Source organism: Lissotriton helveticus, chromosome 1_1 (genome assembly GCF_964261635.1).
Source record: "Lissotriton helveticus chromosome 1_1, aLisHel1.1, whole genome shotgun sequence".
Classification (NCBI taxonomy): domain Eukaryota; kingdom Metazoa; phylum Chordata; class Amphibia; order Caudata; family Salamandridae; genus Lissotriton; species Lissotriton helveticus.
The window spans coordinates 1,403,018,983-1,403,037,796 of NC_136057.1; the positions used below are offsets into that span (position 1 = coordinate 1,403,018,983).

An 18,814-nucleotide genomic window follows, 5' to 3' on the forward strand; every position below is an offset into this window, starting at 1 on the left:
AACGAAGGGACTGAGATGCGGCGCGCCTGACCTTAACATGGCGGCCGCATAAGACGTCTGCACTAAACACCATACAAATGATCCCACCGATCAACACCACAGGAGCAGAATCGGTCTCAAAAGACGGGCGACCTGAGGAAAGGGAGTGAGACATCACAGACGCCCCCCCTGAACAGATGAGGAAAAGGGATATGGGACCAGCCAATACTTAGGACTAAAAGAAAGTAAAGACTAGGAAAACGGAAAAGGGACTACACCAGCACAAAGGAGAGAGACTGAAAAGAGAGAAAGGACAAGGAAAACCGAAAAGGGACTACACAAGCTTAAGGGAAAGAGACTGAAAAGAAAGAAGGACAAGGAAAACGGAAGAAGGACTACACAATCCCTAGAGGAAAGAGAGAAGGACAAGGAAATTACAAGGGATTAACTAAAGAATCTTCAGACAAACTCCTCTCACAAAGAGAGATAGTCAATTAATTAATTATCTTACTGTTGATGGCACCTCAAGTACAAAGGATTGATTAGAATAAGGTAACATAACTATAAAGGAGTAATTAGAGGATTCCCACTACAGAGCAATTTACCAGTACGAAATAATAATCTAGAAATCACTCAAACCTCTTTTCCTCCATGTTTACAATGGTATAAAAGCAAACGGATCTACAAAATAATTATACCTACCAACACGAAACAGCAGTACTGGGGACACTTAGAAACCACGGAAATGGATGAAAGACACCAAGGATCGACGGGGTCCAATGCAAAGAATATAGAATATCCTCCGACTCTATCCAAACATGCTGCCAAAAAATTCAAACATAGCACCTTGAGAAAAAACCCGAACAGCCTGTTCTCCGACCCATATTTCGATAGAGTTAAAGGCGTCATGATGAATGACCTGATATTCTACACAGACAAAACGGCCAAATGGCGCAATATCATTACAAATAGGTTGGTTACCAGCAAAACAGGACCCCACCAGTTACCACAACTGACAACAACGACTCTAGCACTAGAGATGCTAATCAAACCAACTGCCAGAACAATCAAATCTCTAACGCCGAAGATTTACCGGGAACGGCGATGACAACAACGGAGAAGGAGAGTGAAATGACCGCGTCATCTAATAACCTTGGAAACAAAGAAAAGAAAATGGCCCCAATGGAAGAACGGTTGCCGCTACCAACCAAGGCCACTTCGCCGGAAGAGGGTAACTCAACACCTAACGAATCCCCCTATGAAGATAACCACGAAATGAACAAAGCAGAAGATATCTACCTTCCTCAACGTCCCCCGAATTCGAGATTGGAATCTCCTAGATCCCTATCCACAAAGGCACCCGTTACACCTTGCAATATAAGAAACAATGAGGCCATTCCTAATAGAGTCAGGAACAACAACCAAACCAAGGAATCAATGGAAAGATCGGGGGATACGAGAACTAATCATTCACGAAGAAGAGCAAAATGCAGAACCCAAACAGACAAGTCTAGCTCACATAAGAAATCACCCCGAACCCAGAAAGAAATCGAGGAACTCAAGAAACTAGTAGGAAACCTGGCACAAGACTCGCGGAAAGTCGCACAGACAATCGGAAAAATCTGGGAGATGACGATAAGTATGCACACGAAGGTTTCACACATCCAGAATCTTGCACTCCGACCCAACAGACCTAACAGGACCTATCCCTTGTCAAATGAAGAAACCATGGTGCTACTTCAATCTTATGAACATCCGGCCCAGGGAAGCGAGGAGAGTATCAAAACAGTACCCATTGACTCCAATAGAATGACCAGAAAGAATGACAGGAAAGCAATACACCACAACCTACATCATATTCAGTTAACTACAACGGAAACCGAAAACAGTAATGTCGATAACTCACAGAAAACCCTGAATTGCCTACTACTCAACTGCCGTTCGGCAAATAAACATGCATCAGACATAGCCGCACTCATCATTAACAATGATATCGACCTGGCCATCCTCACAGAAACATGGCTCAACGAATCATCATCTCCTACCATTGATCTCCTAGTTCCACCACAATATAACATCGTCAGGTCAGACAGACCAAAGAAAGTGGGAGGAGGTATAGCGTGCATTCACCGCTCGGAGATCGAGGTCAGCCAATTCCAATCTGACCCCATAGAGTCCTGTGAATACCTTGGTCTTAATATAAGAGCACTAAATAAGCAAAGCTGCAACCTGCACGCATTCTACCACCCACCTGGGGATAACGCAAAGTTCACAGAGGAACTAATAGAGATCATAACGGCCAACTCAAACCCGGATGCCAATAATATATTCCTAGGTGACTTTAACCTACACTGGGACGACGACAATGACAAGCTGGTTAACACGATGAAAGACTTCCTCAATGAACTAAACCTTACTCAAGCATGCACCCAGCCCACTCACTCGCAAGGAGCGACGTTAGACTGGATTATCTCAGGAAATAATGAGACATCAATCCTTGCTATAGATCCATGCGATTGGTCTGACCATCACGCCATAACATTCACGATACCTACAATAAAAAAGGGTAAGACCGTGCAACCTCGCAAGATCAAAAAACTGATTCGTGAGACAAAGGAAGCCAATATCCAACAATTGGTTGAAAGATGTGAGAAAGACCTGAAGCCACCTAATAACAGGCAGAATGTCAATGAGCTGACTGACCATTACATAACCTCGATCGGTAACATCGTCAATGACACCATGCCTCAAAAACTGAAAAACGTCTCAGAGAAGCCAAAAAATCCTTGGTTTAATGAGGCACTGAACGAGGACAGGCGAAAACTAAGAATGGCCGAAAGGAAATGGAGACAACATCCCTCCTCCCCCGAGTTGAAAGCCCTCAGAAAAACCAGAAAACAATATAACAAAAAGATAATCAACTCCAAAAAAGAATTTATAAGGGCTGAACTGGATAATGCCAGAAACAGACCACGAAAACTTTTCGAGATCCTAAAACAACAGTCAAACAAACTAACCAAAACGACCCAAGAGAACGCAAAAACTCCCATAAGCTGCGAGGAATTCGCCTCATTTTTCTCGGAAAAAACCAAACTACTAGAAGTTGAGCTCACAAGTGCAGCAGCCAACCTTGTGACCCTCCCTTCACCTAAAAATGAGGCTAATGAGACAACAGAAGGTCCTCAAACAAAAAATAAAGCAAATTGGGACACATTTGAACTATATGACCAGGGTAAGATTTCCAAAAAGCTAGCCGAACTTAGACCGAACAACCACTATCAAGACCCTCTACCGTCAAAGTGTGTAAGAGAAATCAGCCACACTCTAGTCCCGATCTGGACCCAGATAATAAATGCCTCACTTACACAAGGGACCCTCCCTGACTGCCTAAAAACGGGGCAGGTAGTGCCCATCATTAAAAAACCAACAGCGGATGCAACAGACCCGAATAACTATCGACCAGTGACCAACATACCTCTACTGGCCAAACTTATTGAGAAATGCGTACAAGGCCAACTGAGTCAACACATCGCTAAGTTCGCATTACTAGACGACTGCCAATCAGGATTTAGAACAGGACATAGTACTGAAACTGCGATCCTGCATATTGTTGATGACGCCTTACAAGCCCTTGACCAAAATCAGACATGCCTACTGATCCTACTAGACCTGTCATCAGCTTTTGACACTGTAAATCACGAAATACTAATAACTAGGCTTCAAGATAGGATGGGTTTGTCCGGAAACGTACTGAAATGGTTCAAATCATTCCTACAGAACAGGACTCAACTATTCCTGATCAACCAAGCAACCTCCTCCCCATGCCCTAACACAATCGGGGTCCCACAAGGCTCAACTCTATCCCCAGATCTATTCAACTTATATGTAGAACCCCTTACGGAGATTCTTCAAAAATCACGGATATCCTATCACATGTATGCTGACGACACGCAAATATATATAAAGATCGCTTCCCGTGATGACGTCGACCGAATGAATGACACACTAAAGAAAGCGTTGCAATGGTTAACAACTAATCATCTGAAACTAAATGCCCACAAAACCGAATTCCTGCTAATCTCACCAACAAGGAGCCAACCTGAAGTAAAGGAATGGGTGAAATTGGTGACTGCGTTAAATTGCACTCCGACCCTAGTTAACTCAGCTAAATCACTGGGAATCACGTTAGATGAGAACCTTGACATGAAAGACCACATTAACTCAATGGCTAAGAGCGTCCGCTTCCATTTGAACTATTTACGAAAACTAAAACCCTTTATCTCCGAGGCGGATCTAAAACTGGCCACCCAATCGCTAGTTATCTCGAGGATTGAATATGGTTGTACCACATTAGCTGGCCTACCCAAGACATCCATAGCACCACTAAAAGCCTGCCTCAACGCAGCGGCAAGACTCATCACGGGAACGAAGAAATTCGATCATATATCGCCCCACCTGAAAGCCCTAAACTGGCTACCGTACGAGGCCAGAATTCAAATGAGAATGGCCTGTATAACCCACAAGGCGGTTCACTACAACATGCCTAGATACCTAGCCAAGAAAATTAAACTTTCGGGAGGCAACAGACCAAGCAGAAGTGCCAAAGAGCTGCTATTGCGACCGGCCTTCTTCCGCAAGAAAAGGACCTACGATCGGGCCTTCTCCGGAGCTGCACCCAGAATTTGGAATTCACTCCCTCCAAACATCAGGAAAATTCAAAATACGGAAACATTCAAACGGGAACTAAAAAGCCACTTGATGAGTAAATACCCTACGTAGAGAAACTACAGACTATTGATATGAACATCTACGCCAAAGAGGAGGTACTCATCATGAATAATTGGAAGTTCAATATCAAACAAATGAAAGACTCCCGTCCGAGCCTCGGCTACACACTGAACTGCTACCTCAGATATTTGGGAGCCTATATACTGTATCTCACAGCTCAAACTATATAACCTCTACCTCACTTTATTATGTTTATGACTACTATGACAAGCTATATACTGTATCTCACAGCTCAAACTATATAACCTCTACCTCACTTTATTATGTTTATGACTACTATGACAAGCTAAACCTATGCAATTCCTAGTGGCTAACTAGATAGCCAATGATATTGATAATGTTATATAACCCTACCTCAACGAGCTTGAAGATATGACTATGACACAATCTGAGACCAATGCACCTCTCAATGCCTTTTATCTAGTCACCCTTTTACCTCACCGCTTCTACCTCATAACTGTTTGTTGTTATAATTGATGTGATAAGTGTCAAGTCTGTAATCTTTTATGTTAAGCGCTCTGATACCCACGGGTCTTGTTCGCGCTATACAAAACACTATAAATAAATAAATAAATAAATAAATAAAGAAGTGCCGTGATCCCCTTTTTGCCAATAATGTTGCTTTTCACCTTACACCTTTAGCCCTGACGAAGTTCATTCCCTGAACGAAACGCGTTCGCTGATGTTTTGTTTTTGTGCATTGGGATAAATTCAAATAAAGAATGATATCAACGAAGGAACTGATTTTGCTTCATGATTGAACGCTACTTTGCTTTTCCAATGTTATCAGCATTTGTATGGTGTACATCTATCATTCGTATCGTATGGCCTCCTAGTGCTTTGGTTTGATTGGAATGCATGTTTCCATACCATAGCAACCCATAGCAAGATTAATTGTGTGATGACGTGGTTAGGATAGTGCGTTTCCGTCCACTCCTAAGTTTTTGTTGGACTTTCATTCAAATGCACGAGGGCAATAACTGATAATGTTAGATGGACAGCTGCTAGAGTGCTTCTTAAGTGTGGTAGACGTGTGGCTGGAGACTTCATGATTTGCCTACGACTCTCTCATGTGAGGGAGAAGTTAGATCTGTCCGGAACAGATGTGAAATACTCACTGTATTTTAAAGGGGCGCCCTTCAGATTTGTCAGTGATTACAGGGTTGGCTTACAGTGGGCGCTATTTAAGGATCTCTCTAAAGCCTCGAAGGGCTGAGAGCATCTCTCCTCTGTGCACCTTGAGTCTTCTTCGTTAAACTTGTCGTCCCAGGATATTCTTATAGGTTGTTCTACTCTATGATCTGGTGTGTTCAGAATGCTGCTTTGGCCCAAGTTTGACATGTTTACTGATACACTAATGTGATAACCGTCTCTGTGCATTGACTTTCAGTAAGCTTTCCTACACAGTGCAAGACTGCACCTATTGACAATAACTGCTATGAGACAACACTAAGGAGATATATAGCACTGTATGAAAACTCGGAATACATTTTTTAAAAGCTTCAGACGATGTGGGCCGTGTTATTTGACAGTTCATGGAGCTAGTCATTATACAGCACAAGCCTCTGTACAACGAGTCTCAAGAACAGGAGTATTTTCCTGCAGATCTGACAGGCAATGTTAGGAGCGGGATAAAAGTTAGAACGGTACTTTCACATAAAATACTCCTAGAATCTGTAATGCCATGAACTGGATATTACTCTGACCCTTGCTATTTCGGTATACTTCATCCCAAAACATATCGTACGCTTTCAATGCCCTACTGCACTGTAAAATGCTTGTAAAGTCTGCTCTACTACCTTGTGAAATGCCCCATGTAGAGTTGACGTCCCACAACTTGTAATAAATGTCAATGTGAATGTCTGTTACAAAAGAACAATATTCAAGGACTATTTGATTCACTAGTAAAAAATCCTAGCAAAATGATAGAGCAACAGTTTATCTGTGTGCTGAGTAATAAAAAGGCACTGGCAAAACCAACAGGTCTATCTGCGATATGTTTTTTTTTTAATTTACTGTTTTTGTAAACATATGCAAATCAAAAATGTTAACGTATTAAAAAGTAAAAATGCTGCCTTCTAAAGGTGTCATTCATATGTCCGAAAATAAATAAGTTAAAAACTACTGTTTGCAAAAATAAAATTAAAAGAAAAATCTTAAACTCAATGCTGAAATAAAAGCAGAAATTGGCCCATCAGTCTTTTCTCTGAAGTGAAGTACATTTTAGGTGGATGTCTACACGTCCACAGCCAAAATGTCGTCACTGATAGTAAAGAGAGACAATGGCTTTGCGTGAGCTGACCCACTGCCCAATGCTTGATGGTTGGTAGGGGGGAGCAAAATGTCAGTGACACTTTAACACACCAATGGATGATAAGGTTGACCAAGAGCCTTTGTATGTTTACCTAGTGCTATCATGAATTGTTTTGAAAAAAATAGGCTGGATAACCATGTAAAGCTGTCTGTTGGTCAGACCTAAAAAAAACTTTAAAAAAAGCTATCTGGGCTAGAATTTCTTACATTTGTTACATGAACTTTGTTTCTTCAGTATGCTTGAGAGGTCATACATCTCTCCTTTTCACGGGGCATTAAGGAAACCCGTGTATAAAGTTAGTCTGTTGCAGTGCTATACATTTCATGGTAAAAGTCTTGACCTATAAAAGAAAGTTCTGTGACCTCTGACTCGTATTGAATGCAGCTTCCGGCACTTGACTAGGGGAAGAGGATGTACAATCCCACAGATGGAACAGCAAAAAACAATCCTTGCTTTCCCAGGTGGAATAGGGTCGCCCGTCTGCGCCTTTTCCAAGAAAGCTTTCTGCTCTCTCTAAATAATTCACCGGCCTTCGCTTTACCGTCCCATTCCGTTGCAGTCTTCCAGGCCTCTCTGAATAATTCACGGGCTCTCAGCCTGCTCAGAAAAAGGCGACCGGGATCCCGGGATGATTCGGCTCCCGTCGAGACTCGGAAGGTATATGAGGTCGCTCCAGCTATACTCAGAATTTGGATTTTTTCCCAACACAGCTAAGTCAGAAGAGAGTCGGATCTGGACTTTTCCAGCATCGCGCGAAGAGAGACTAGTTTTCACAATAAAAGCAAGGATTTTATTTTCCCGGGATGGATGACTAAATGTCGTTTCTGGGAGAACGGATAGGTACATTTTCTAGCATTGTAGAGGCACTCCTTTCCGAAGATCTGTGGCGAACTAGAAACAGGCGGACCATGGAAGCAATACGATGCTTCTTCTCCTTGCTTCAAGGTTTTCATTTGTTTCCCGCGTCGCACTTCTCTCGTCTGATGCTCAACAAAATTCCAAGAGCTTGGAAAACAAAGTATGCATCAAAGTACGCACTTTGCTACTTCAGTTCTTTTGGCTCGCATTCTCTACTTTCAAAGAAGGAGCAGTGGCAATCTTACCGGTGGGTGAGTAACTCTCCAAACATTTAACACGCACAATAAAAACGTTTCATACAAAGTCTAGAGCTGTCCTTGGGTAGGTGAATTTAAAATCCATGTAGGCAAACAATGGGAAGCCTGGATCAAAAGCAACTTGAAGCTATCCACATCAGCACAGAGAAAGAAAGAGAGAGATTATGTGTAGTAGAAGTCAAAGAGAAGGTAAGAGAAAGCAGGCAAGAAAATACAGAATCAAAGAGATTACAGTGTGAGAGAGTGCTATAAAGAGAGGAGAGTCATATGAAAATACAGAAACAAAGAAATTAGAGTTTGAGAGAGTGCAATACAGAGAGGAGAGTCATGAAAATACAGAAACAAAGAGCTTACAGTTTGAGAGATGCAATAAAGAGACAGATGGCTACAAAAAGAGTGGCAGAAATAGAGGCACAACTAAATAGACACACAGAAAGCACAGGAAGATATAAATAATAGCTGTTGAATGTATGCAATTGATTTCCTTTAGGTAAACGGCAAGGCCTTCCTTTGAGGGCACATTTGTCCCAAAAGATCTTGACGCCCAGGGTTTATCTAAGGATGGGCAATGATCTTAACACACACGAGTACAGCTGCATTATCAATTCAACACAGGACTTAAGGAGTTGGGCTAATCAAGGTGCTATGTGTGTATCAATAAACTGCTCAGGAAGCGGGCACCCAAAACAGCTTCGGCGCTCTGCAACCAACTGCTGATGGGGTTCACACCATGAGGAACTGGCTGCTCATCTGTCACTGACTAGAATCACAGGCCCAAGCAAACAATGCTATACGAGTCAATGAAGCACATGCCACCAAAATCAGGAACGACTTATCTGAACAATAAAACATCCTCCACAAACATTTCTAGAGCTATTTTGACAAAAAGCCAATTTTCTTTTGCGGATCATTGCTTGCTAGTGTTTTTTGATATAACTCGGTGCGTTTCTTTTATCTTTCTTATTTTGTTTTCTTGATAGAGTATGTTACAAATACAAACACAGATTCAATATATCTGCATTTCAGGAAGACCGATTAGAAGCAGGGTAAGAGGGAAATACCAAACAGAATATAAAAATCTCAACAACAGATGTAGCAGTTAGAAACATAAAAAAATATTTACATATCAAATTTCGTTTGAGTTTTATGCTGGACTTCAAGGTGGAAAATAGCAATTTAAACCCAATAACAGTGTAATCGATTTCATGATGATGGTGCGCCTAGCAAACAGGTAAATCATTTTCTTAATGTTCGTTGTTTTGAGTACAGTAAAATGCAGACTGACTCAAAAAGTTGAAATGCATACAAATGAGTACATTTGTCGTCAGTGTTTTAGAAGTCCAAGTATTTAGTTTCAATTATGTAGATATGCAAAAAATAAACATAACATAATGCTTTTTCCTTTGCTGCTTGGTTTTCTGTTTGGATTGAGCTCAAATGGCCATTTTAAGAAGTGTGGCCAGCCCTTGTTCTTTCTAAATCACCCAGAAAAGGAAACTCAGCATAACATTCTCAAAAAAAGGGCAGCTAAGAGTTAAAAGACGTGTCCCAGACTATCTCCAACACGTCCCTCTTGGCTGCTTTCAAAAGTTGGCAAATATCGAGAGGCAGGCTCAGGCCGAGCAGGAATAAAGCCAACCCCCATCTTTTTTTTCCTTCTCTCAAACTCTCTCACTCACTCGCCCTCTCTCCGTCTCCCTCCTTCCCAAAATTCACTGAAAACCTGGCAGGGGAAGGCTGCCGAACGCCTGAACGGAGAAAGTGCAAACAGGCAGGAACTTTTTCCAAGTTGTCTACTGAGCAGATGTAGTAGGGAACGCAGTCTTAAAATTTCATGCGTGAAAAAAACGCAACAATGCCCCAAAAGCAACAAACAAAGGAGGACACAAGGGTTTGGCATCATCGCTAAAACAAATTTCGCCAGGGCTTCAGCCCAGTCTGGATGTAGCCTTGCCGCACTTTTAACGCTTCGAGTACCAGCAGCGATTTTACTCGGGCTAGGGCCAACTCTCGCACACAAAGGCCTCTCTGTTTGCCGACCAAAGTCAGCATTTGCGATGCATCTATCTGTTTACAACCGTCCACCGGTCCGAAAACAGAACATCAAAAGGACAAAAGCGTCACCGTGGCAAGGGGGCATCTGAAAGGAGGAGATGTTTATCCCACCCTGCCCTCACCACCAGAAAGACACGTTTTCATGTGCTGCTCACCACCCGAGGGAAACACTACGATAACTTGAGTCATTTATGAGAAATTCACAGTCTAAAGGAAAATTACACCGACGTGAGGTTTTATTCTCTGAGTCTTTGTTTGAAGAAACTCAAAACAGGCCAGAAATGATCATAAATGACATGTTTTCCAACTGCGGAACTCGCAGAGAGTTTGAGCACTAATAAAGACACATAAAGCCATCGTAATGCCGTTTTTTTTATAGGAGTTGAAAAAACTTTTTCTGGAATGAGAAAAGGTAAGGATTTGAACAGGTACTGCTCTAGAGGTGCAAGTGTTTTTCCGGCCTATGACCACTGGAAATCTCTGTTTGCACATAACAATCGGCCATCGATTTTCACTTTATTTGCACAGATTTTCATCTGGGAAGCACACACCAGACGTTCTGACAGTATCACAGACTGTTAGATAAGTGAAGCGTATATTGCAACACAGAACACCAAACTGCCTCATCATGGAATGAGAGCTGATATTACTGACAGACCAGGTCATTGGTTTCACACAATAGGAGCTTGAAAAAAATGAATCCGTTGATCACATTAGCTGATGTTCTCCTCTGATAGTTTGTAAAGGTGAAAGAACAGAGGGGTTTCTTTCTAAGTGTCCAAAACTACTCAAATCCCTAAAATCTCATTTGAAAGATATTATTAAAAAACACACCTTAATAGCAGGCTTGCATTACATGCGTTGAGTTTTGACAGTCAAAGCCAGAGATAAAAAAACAAAAAAGATTTTGTGAAAATGTACCGTTTGGCCTGAGCCAGGAAAATGTCCTCTTATATGAACAGCTATAATATGAAAGAAAGCATGTAAAAGTTAAAAATGAACTATCAAAAACTGACAAGCTCTAACAAAACCAGAGAACGTTGATACAAATAATCCTAATCCAGAAGGGACTTTTATCTCTTCAGCACCACCACATCGATAAAAATAAAGGGATGTTCCTACTAAATTCAAAACATTCTCCTCTCAATCTACTCTTATCAATGTTTTTAAATGTAAATGTGTTACTTATGTGGTTTGAACCATGGGCACTACCAAACACAATCACCCACAGACGCATCAGTTACTCTATAGTTTGCGTGGTGTCTTACTGCTAGTTCCGGTGTAAAAGAGGAAGATTTTTAGACAAGTAAGAACTCACAACAACATTATTTAGGAACCATGGGAATATGGTTCCAGCAGGAGTTTGGAAATCTCACTTTTATACATACCCTTGAACACCAGAATAGACAATGTAGAAAACAAGGGTCCACTAATACTGGGGAATAAATAAACAAAAGAGAGTCATCCCTTTTAATTTGCAAAAAAGCACACTTATGACATAAGACTGAACTTTTTGTACAACACTGAACGCCTGTGTGGCGGAAGGATCTGCACATGGCCTTTCGCTGAGCTAGTATAGCAGAAAATGTCACAAAAGGTTAACGCCAGCCAGGAAATTCAGGATGGGAGCACGAAAGGTGATTGACAGCAACCTCGTGACAGGTGATCTAAGTGAATTTGCCACACTGTTTGTTATGTGTCCAGTACTTAATATGCAAAAGAATAGGTGCCAGGGCAAAAACCTTTCCTGAGAAGCACGGGGCCTGCAATATCAAACATTGGGGTGCCAAATACCAATGTTTCTAGTTGAGATTCAAGATCATGTCTCCTTAATCCACCAACAGACACCCCCAGCTTCTTTACCTAACTCTTGCAGGTTCTTTTTCATCCCTGCTTTCTCCCTTTGTTAATGGTTTTCTATGGTACTTTTCATACTTTTCCCCCCTTTCGTGTTTTTCTCTCTCGTGCTTTTCTCTTTGGTGCTTTGGATTAAAGTCTGTTATGAAAAAATAAGTGCTAGACCCCAAAAAAGAGTACAGGTAGGACTTGCAGCCATTGGCTAAAATTAAGCACTGGATTTGGTCATGCTAGATGAGAGCGATCGTCTGCCTTTTTTGTGGGTGAAAAGATATAAATCGTGATTGAAGCAAAACTGCTATTCCCAAAATCAGCTCATCTGAAAGTCCCAAAACAAACGCTTAACACACAACCGGAGTATCTCACTTCACTGGGGAAAGCTCATCCAGGATGGCTACAGTCAATACACCACCTCAAAGTAATTCAGGCTTTGAAACTATATATCACTAACAGCTTTCTGTCGCCAATTTGGAATTGTTATACTTTATAAAAGTATCAGGAAAGGAATGTGATATTTGGATAGCTCTCCAATTATGAGAGCAATACACATCCCAGTCATGTAAAAGTCTGGATGGAAGCTCAGGTGCTCCACTTGTTTATGCATAATGAGCGAACAGGAGGGAGACATTTGGAATGCTAGCTGTGTCTGTTTTCATAAATGGTTAAAATTAAAATCATTCAGTTGCGTCCAAAGTGACACTTTAAAAGAGTGTCAGTACTTCGAACCGGCTCTGTTAAATTCATAAAACAAATGCATATCTTATATTTTCTAAGGTCTGAGGTGTTTACTACTTACATATAGATGGTGTACGCCTTTCTTACTTCTAACCCTTGCAAAAAGGACCACTTCAGAACATTACCTGTAATTATACTTCTCTAGCGCTGTCATATTTCATAGATTCACATGTGAATTATTCTTCACCGTTAGGTCTCCCATGTCCGGCTGGAAATTCAAATTTGTGGGCAGGAATAATTCAAGCCTCTGAATCTATGGAATAACCAGTGCTAGAGGGGTATGGACATTAATCATTAAGGCCAACTTTGTGAAACGCGCACTATTGTGTGCCAATATTCAGTTGCCACACGTGGCTAATTTGTCACTTTGGGTCAGATGTACAACCTGCCAATTAGCAAGTCGCAAATTTTGTCGCAATTGCGACTCGCTAATTGGGATTCACAACAGTGTTTGAGACACTGTTTGCGATTCCCAATTGGGTCGCAAATTGCATGCCTCATGAATATTAATGAGGCTGTCGCAATTTGAGACTCCATTGGGAATGGCTGGCACTCCCAGAGATGCTGGGATCAGCAGACCATTCATGTCTGGGACTGCTTTTAAATAACGCAGTTTTTTAATTTTTTTTCAATGCAGCCCGTTTTTCTTAAAGGAAAACGGGATACATTTAAAAAATAAAAATGAAATTCTTCATTTTCATTTTTTAAGGGAAGGCAGTGTCCCCTGGGACAGTGTCCTCTGGGGCCACTGCCTGCCCTTAAAAAATATTTGCGCATGCATTCACAAAAGGCCGTTTGTGAGTGCCTTACCACTCTTCTGAGAAGGGTGGTAAACTGCAAGTGTTCTGCGACCGCAACTGCGATCACAAAACATTCTTACATTGCTTAAGGAGTCGCTATTAGGAGCATAGGCTCTGGGGAGCAGTGAATGCCAGAGTCAAAACTGATGGTATAGTTGAAATGGGGCAGGGGTCGACTGATCTGGAATGCAAATGTCTCAGAGTTTTCAAACGTGGCTTTTAAAGGGGGGTATGGGGTGAATTACTTTTGGAAGCTTAAGAATAAAGTGGGGCAGGGTATTCTACCTTTAAGGAAGAGAATGTGAAAAGAGTGGATAGAGTGGCAAGGGAGATTAAGGAAGGGAGTAGCGGTGGTCTGATGATTGAAACTTAAGTGCAGAATAATGTTGAAAAGTTGCTGACTGCAGAGGATGGTGAGAAGCAGGAAGATAATTTAGAATCCTAACACCGCTTCCAAGGAATGGAGCTTAAGGAGGAAATCAACATTTAGAAACACAAGGACATTACCTTGCTAAGGGTGTGGATGACCGAATTAAACAGCAGTTTGAAGATAATGCATGGAGTTCGGAAATTGAGTCTGTAGGTATTTATATAAGAATAAATGCATAAGCACTATATATGGTACAAATAGAGAGCGGTTAGTTTTGGTTGAGGAGAGGATCAGAAGCGCAAGAGCATAAGTAAAATGAGCTGAAAGAATCAGTGGGGCCAGAGTTGAAAGGATCAGTGAGGCCAGGGTGAGAAAGGTATGAACAGGGGTTAATGAAGTTAGACCTACGTAACTAGACAGTCATCATAAAAAATATAAAAATATAACCCAAGATATTCACCTGAAATTGCACGGTACCAAGAGCTTTCAACCCATCTAACTAAACACCAAATCATATTTCCTGTCATTCTGAGACTAAATCAAGGCTTAGTTTCCTAGCTCTAGCAGGATAACATTAACATATTTACTTCCTTTGTGTACTGCCACCATATCCTCCTCACACCCTTTAGTTCCCCACTTGTGTCTGCACCATCAAACCCAGCTCCCTGAACAGAATGGACTAGTGTTTGTTCTTGAAATTCAGCTCTCATTTTTGTTTCTCAGTTAACGAATATACATATTGTACTGGCCATATGGGTATGGCCCGTCCTAAAGAAACCGCTAAAATAAATAATCAATAAACACGTCCAAGGTCAACCAGAACACATGAAAGCAGGTTTTCTATGGGCGTATGGGCAGATTTTCCCCTTCAGACCAATTTCAATCTATTTTCCTAATCGTTCAGCAGTGGCAGCAACAATTGGCAGGGTCCAACGAATCAGAGATGAATGGAAGAGCTGCTAAAGCTATTTATAGTTATTAAATCTGTTTGGATCGCACATCTAACATCCATATTCTCCTAATTCCACTAAGCACGCACAACACGAATTATACTGCATTTAATCTATGTTCACAATATGTGCTCATGTATCTTGTAATATGAGGCATCTGATTCTGAGCGCATAAGGCTCAGATTCGAGGGTCACGCAGCATTGTGATTTCATTTTTTGTACGCCACAGATGCCCACCACCCCAAGGTCCCAAAAATATGAATGGGTGACTGGATTCACGAGGCTTGTTTAAAGTAAAAGTGGCATTTATCCCAAAAATAGAAAAAAATGTAATCTTTCTTAACACTTATTTGTACCAAGAATGGCACGCTCCTTTTGTGTTCCCAATGTTTGAATCAATGAGAAAACAATTAACTTCGAAAACAAATCTGCAGGGCACTTGTGGAATGTGTCACTAAAGGCACACAAAAAGTTAACATTCGAGGGCGAGGGCAGATATCAACTCATTTTACTGTGACTATTGCATGGATTGACCTGACATTCAGTGGATCTACATGCTTTGTACATTTTGAGCAAGGGAGAATAGGGCAGAACATTCTCAACAGAACCCTGAGATTTTGGGCACTGGTTTTAGTTAGATTCAACGAAGACCCCGGCAGATTATTGTTTTTGATGCCCTTTCAAAATATATTTGACTTCATTAACTCTAAGGACTACCCCACAAACGGTAGTTTAATAAAGAGAATTAGTATATATTGGTTCACTGAACTTGAATTAAATCTTTTAAAAAGTATGCAAAGATGAGCCACACTTAGCGACCCATAGTCATTAAAGCAAATGCAATGTTTAGAAAAAGAATAAAAACAGAAACCTAATTGAAAATAAACCTTTCATGGCAGTCAAAGTGAAACCAAACACCTTTAGCAAGGAAAACGGGAAAATAAAGACCAGAAACAATTGGCGTCACTGGATTAAATTAGCTCTGCAGAGCAGAAACATCAGCTTTTCCTAGAAAACAACACAAACTTTCATGTAGAATACAACCTTCTGTATCTCCGAAAAAATCTCAATGGTTACAATGGAAATTCTGGTCACAATACTGGCAATTTTCTCTCAAAAATCGTCCCTGCCTAAGGATTATCCCTCTAAACAGCTTAATGCACATTGTAAGGGGCATTTGTATTTCACTTGCCCGCTCTGTGGTGACTGCTCAAACAACAATAACATTCACCTGGTACAAATTACTCTTTTAAAATATCTATCCATTTCTAATTCATTTCATTAGACATTCATCAAGGATAGTTAAAGTTCAAAACCCAGCTAGATAGCTGGGGCCAAAATGTCTGATCCGTCTCTATTGTTAATTGTTTGAACTTCACCCAGCCTTCCAAAAACAAAAGGCAACATCTTGATTGGTAGCAAGAGCTTAGCTAACGCACAGATGTATGTGCCGAAACTTTTAATTAGCCTCTTCTCTTGTCCCATCGGGTAAGCATCCAAGTATAATGTCATCAATCCAACAATCCTTTTTGACACATGACCCTGCGCCAGTACCTTAGGTGATAGAATGTGGGCAACTTATTTGCTGCAGAACACGTCACCAAGAAGGGTAGTCAGACAAAAATGAGGCACTGAACCCAAAATGCAAAATTATTCTGAATCAATGTTGATATTTATACTTATCAAAAACTTGCATTTTTTTTAGCTTTTAGCTTTTAAAACGTCGTAAAATACGGTTTTACTGTAATCGTTATTCAGTAACTGTCGAAAGATTTTAGGGGTCTCAATGTCTCATCCTTGTATTTGAAACAAACCCCTAGTGAAAGGCAAATTAAGCACTTTTATATCGAAGGGAATCATTCGGCAAACTCCAATTATGTTCAAATGTATCCTTAACAAAGTCAGACTTTATTTGCCTGACCCAGCTCAAACCAATCATCAAATGATTGCAGTTACAATGAATGGTGAAAACATGCATTATTGTAGAGCGCCACTACACCCATAGTCTAGGGCACAGTGAGTCCTATCATAAGAAATATGGGTGAATCAAGTTCAACCTTCTGAAAACTCAATAGAAATCTGAGCACAAGGGTACAGTTTCAGATGGAAACATATTAACCGAAAAGGAAATTGAAATGTAAACCAAAACCATTTGAAACATTTAGCAATCCTGTCAGTGAAAATAAATATATAGAAAATGTAACACAGCAATTTTTTACCTGTCAGTTTTCCCTAATGTCATTAGGCTAAAATAAATAGACTTCCGAAAAAAATATTTGTGTACCAATGTAAAACATATACATAATTCTGTTAGCCAGAATTTAATATTGGAAGGCCCCAAAATATAATACAATTAAAGAAAGTTTTTCACTCAGAAACAGTTATACCTGCCATACAAAAAATAGAGATGTTTGAAAATTGAAAGATGTCAATTTTGTAAAAGAAGAGCATAACAGCGTAACGTTTGTGTCTGTGGAGATTAATATGCTGACAAGTGATAGCCTACAAAAGGTGTAAAGGCAAAATCGATTGATTAAAATTACTTTAGCAATGCAGAAATGGGTTTCCATTAAATATTTTAGATCTGAGAGAAGATTTAAATTGATAAAGATTTTTCCTCAATTCCAATCAAATTAGTGTTTTATTCGTACTGTCTACATATATAACTTCTGAAAAGCACTGAATTGACTCTGCAATCGGAAGAGCAACTCACGTGAACATCAGCTTTATGGAAAATAAAATTATTCTATTCTTCCTAATTTTTGCACCAGTTTTGGGCAGGTAAGAGTTTTCACTTCTGGCACACATTAATTTTCTATTCAGTAGTTACAGATAATAGAGTCCTTTGTCTTTTACAGAAGTACTAAAAATGAAAAAGGGACAGTAAAATGCCAATATCTCACCATAAATCCGACTGAACTCTCAAACACAACACAGTATTACCACAAATATTATTTTTAGAAGGTCATTAATGAAATGGATTTAGTTTAATGTTGGTAACAATAGGGGGCATAATTATAAACAGGCCCTGATAATTATCAATAAGTGTACCAGGAATTTTATTTTACTTCTAACTTTCAGTTTTGTCCCCTTTGGTTTTGCCTTCCTTATGAGCTCTGCAATGAACAAGTTGCAGTTATTTCATAGTCTTATCAATTTATATCCATACTGTTAACATTTATATAGTTATTATTTAGTTTTACGGAGGACCATCACAATAAAGTATCAGTGACCAAAGAGAACTTCTATATTTTAAATAACATTTAAATAAATCCAACAGTATACACAGCTTCAATTTTTCAAACAATTACAATTTTGAGCAGTTTTTTTTATAAAAGAAAACAAATCCTATTCAAATTCATAAAACATTGCAGTCCCAACCCCAGATACCACAAAATAAAAACAGACATACCGTTGCACAGCTGATGACATCATAGTTTGTTTTCCTGTATTGGTTTTCGTGCATCTGAAACAAACAATGATGTCATCAGCTCTATGGCGATATGATCTTTTTGTTGGGGATAAGGGGAGGGGGACGGCACTTTTAATATTAGTTGCAATATTATTATTAAGCAAAAAATAATTTTCTATGCATATTACATGGATGGAAACATTGAAATCGAGAAAAGGTAATGACATTTGCACTTGTTCTGCAATATCACAATTATAAATAGTCTCCAGTTTTGCCCATTGCAACCCATCCACAAATGATCCCTACCCGACACCTGACAATAGTTTGGTTCACCTTCCTGGCATTGGAGGGCAGGTGAATACATACCTCACATTTCCCTTAAAGCCATACCTTTTGTTTAGATCCCACTTAACCCTTACACCGGAGCTCTCCAAATTAG

The 18,814-nt window shown here is 40.2% G+C and overlaps 1 protein-coding gene across 50 annotated transcripts in view; it reads right to left on the bottom strand.

The window, feature by feature from the left end:
- NFIX (nuclear factor I X) overlaps window positions 1–18,814 on the bottom strand; it is a 5,476,577-nt gene that overhangs the window by 1,266,714 nt on the left and 4,191,049 nt on the right. For 44 of the 50 annotated variants that reach the window (XM_078684524.1, XM_078684487.1, XM_078684527.1 and 41 more), the window contains one exon: window positions 18,376–18,429. The exons of the other annotated variants lie outside the window; for them this stretch is intronic. In XM_078684524.1, the coding sequence (XP_078540650.1) occupies window positions 18,376–18,429 (54 nt within the window). The remainder of the gene's footprint in view (window positions 1–18,375; window positions 18,430–18,814) is intronic. 50 annotated transcript variants of the gene reach the window in all.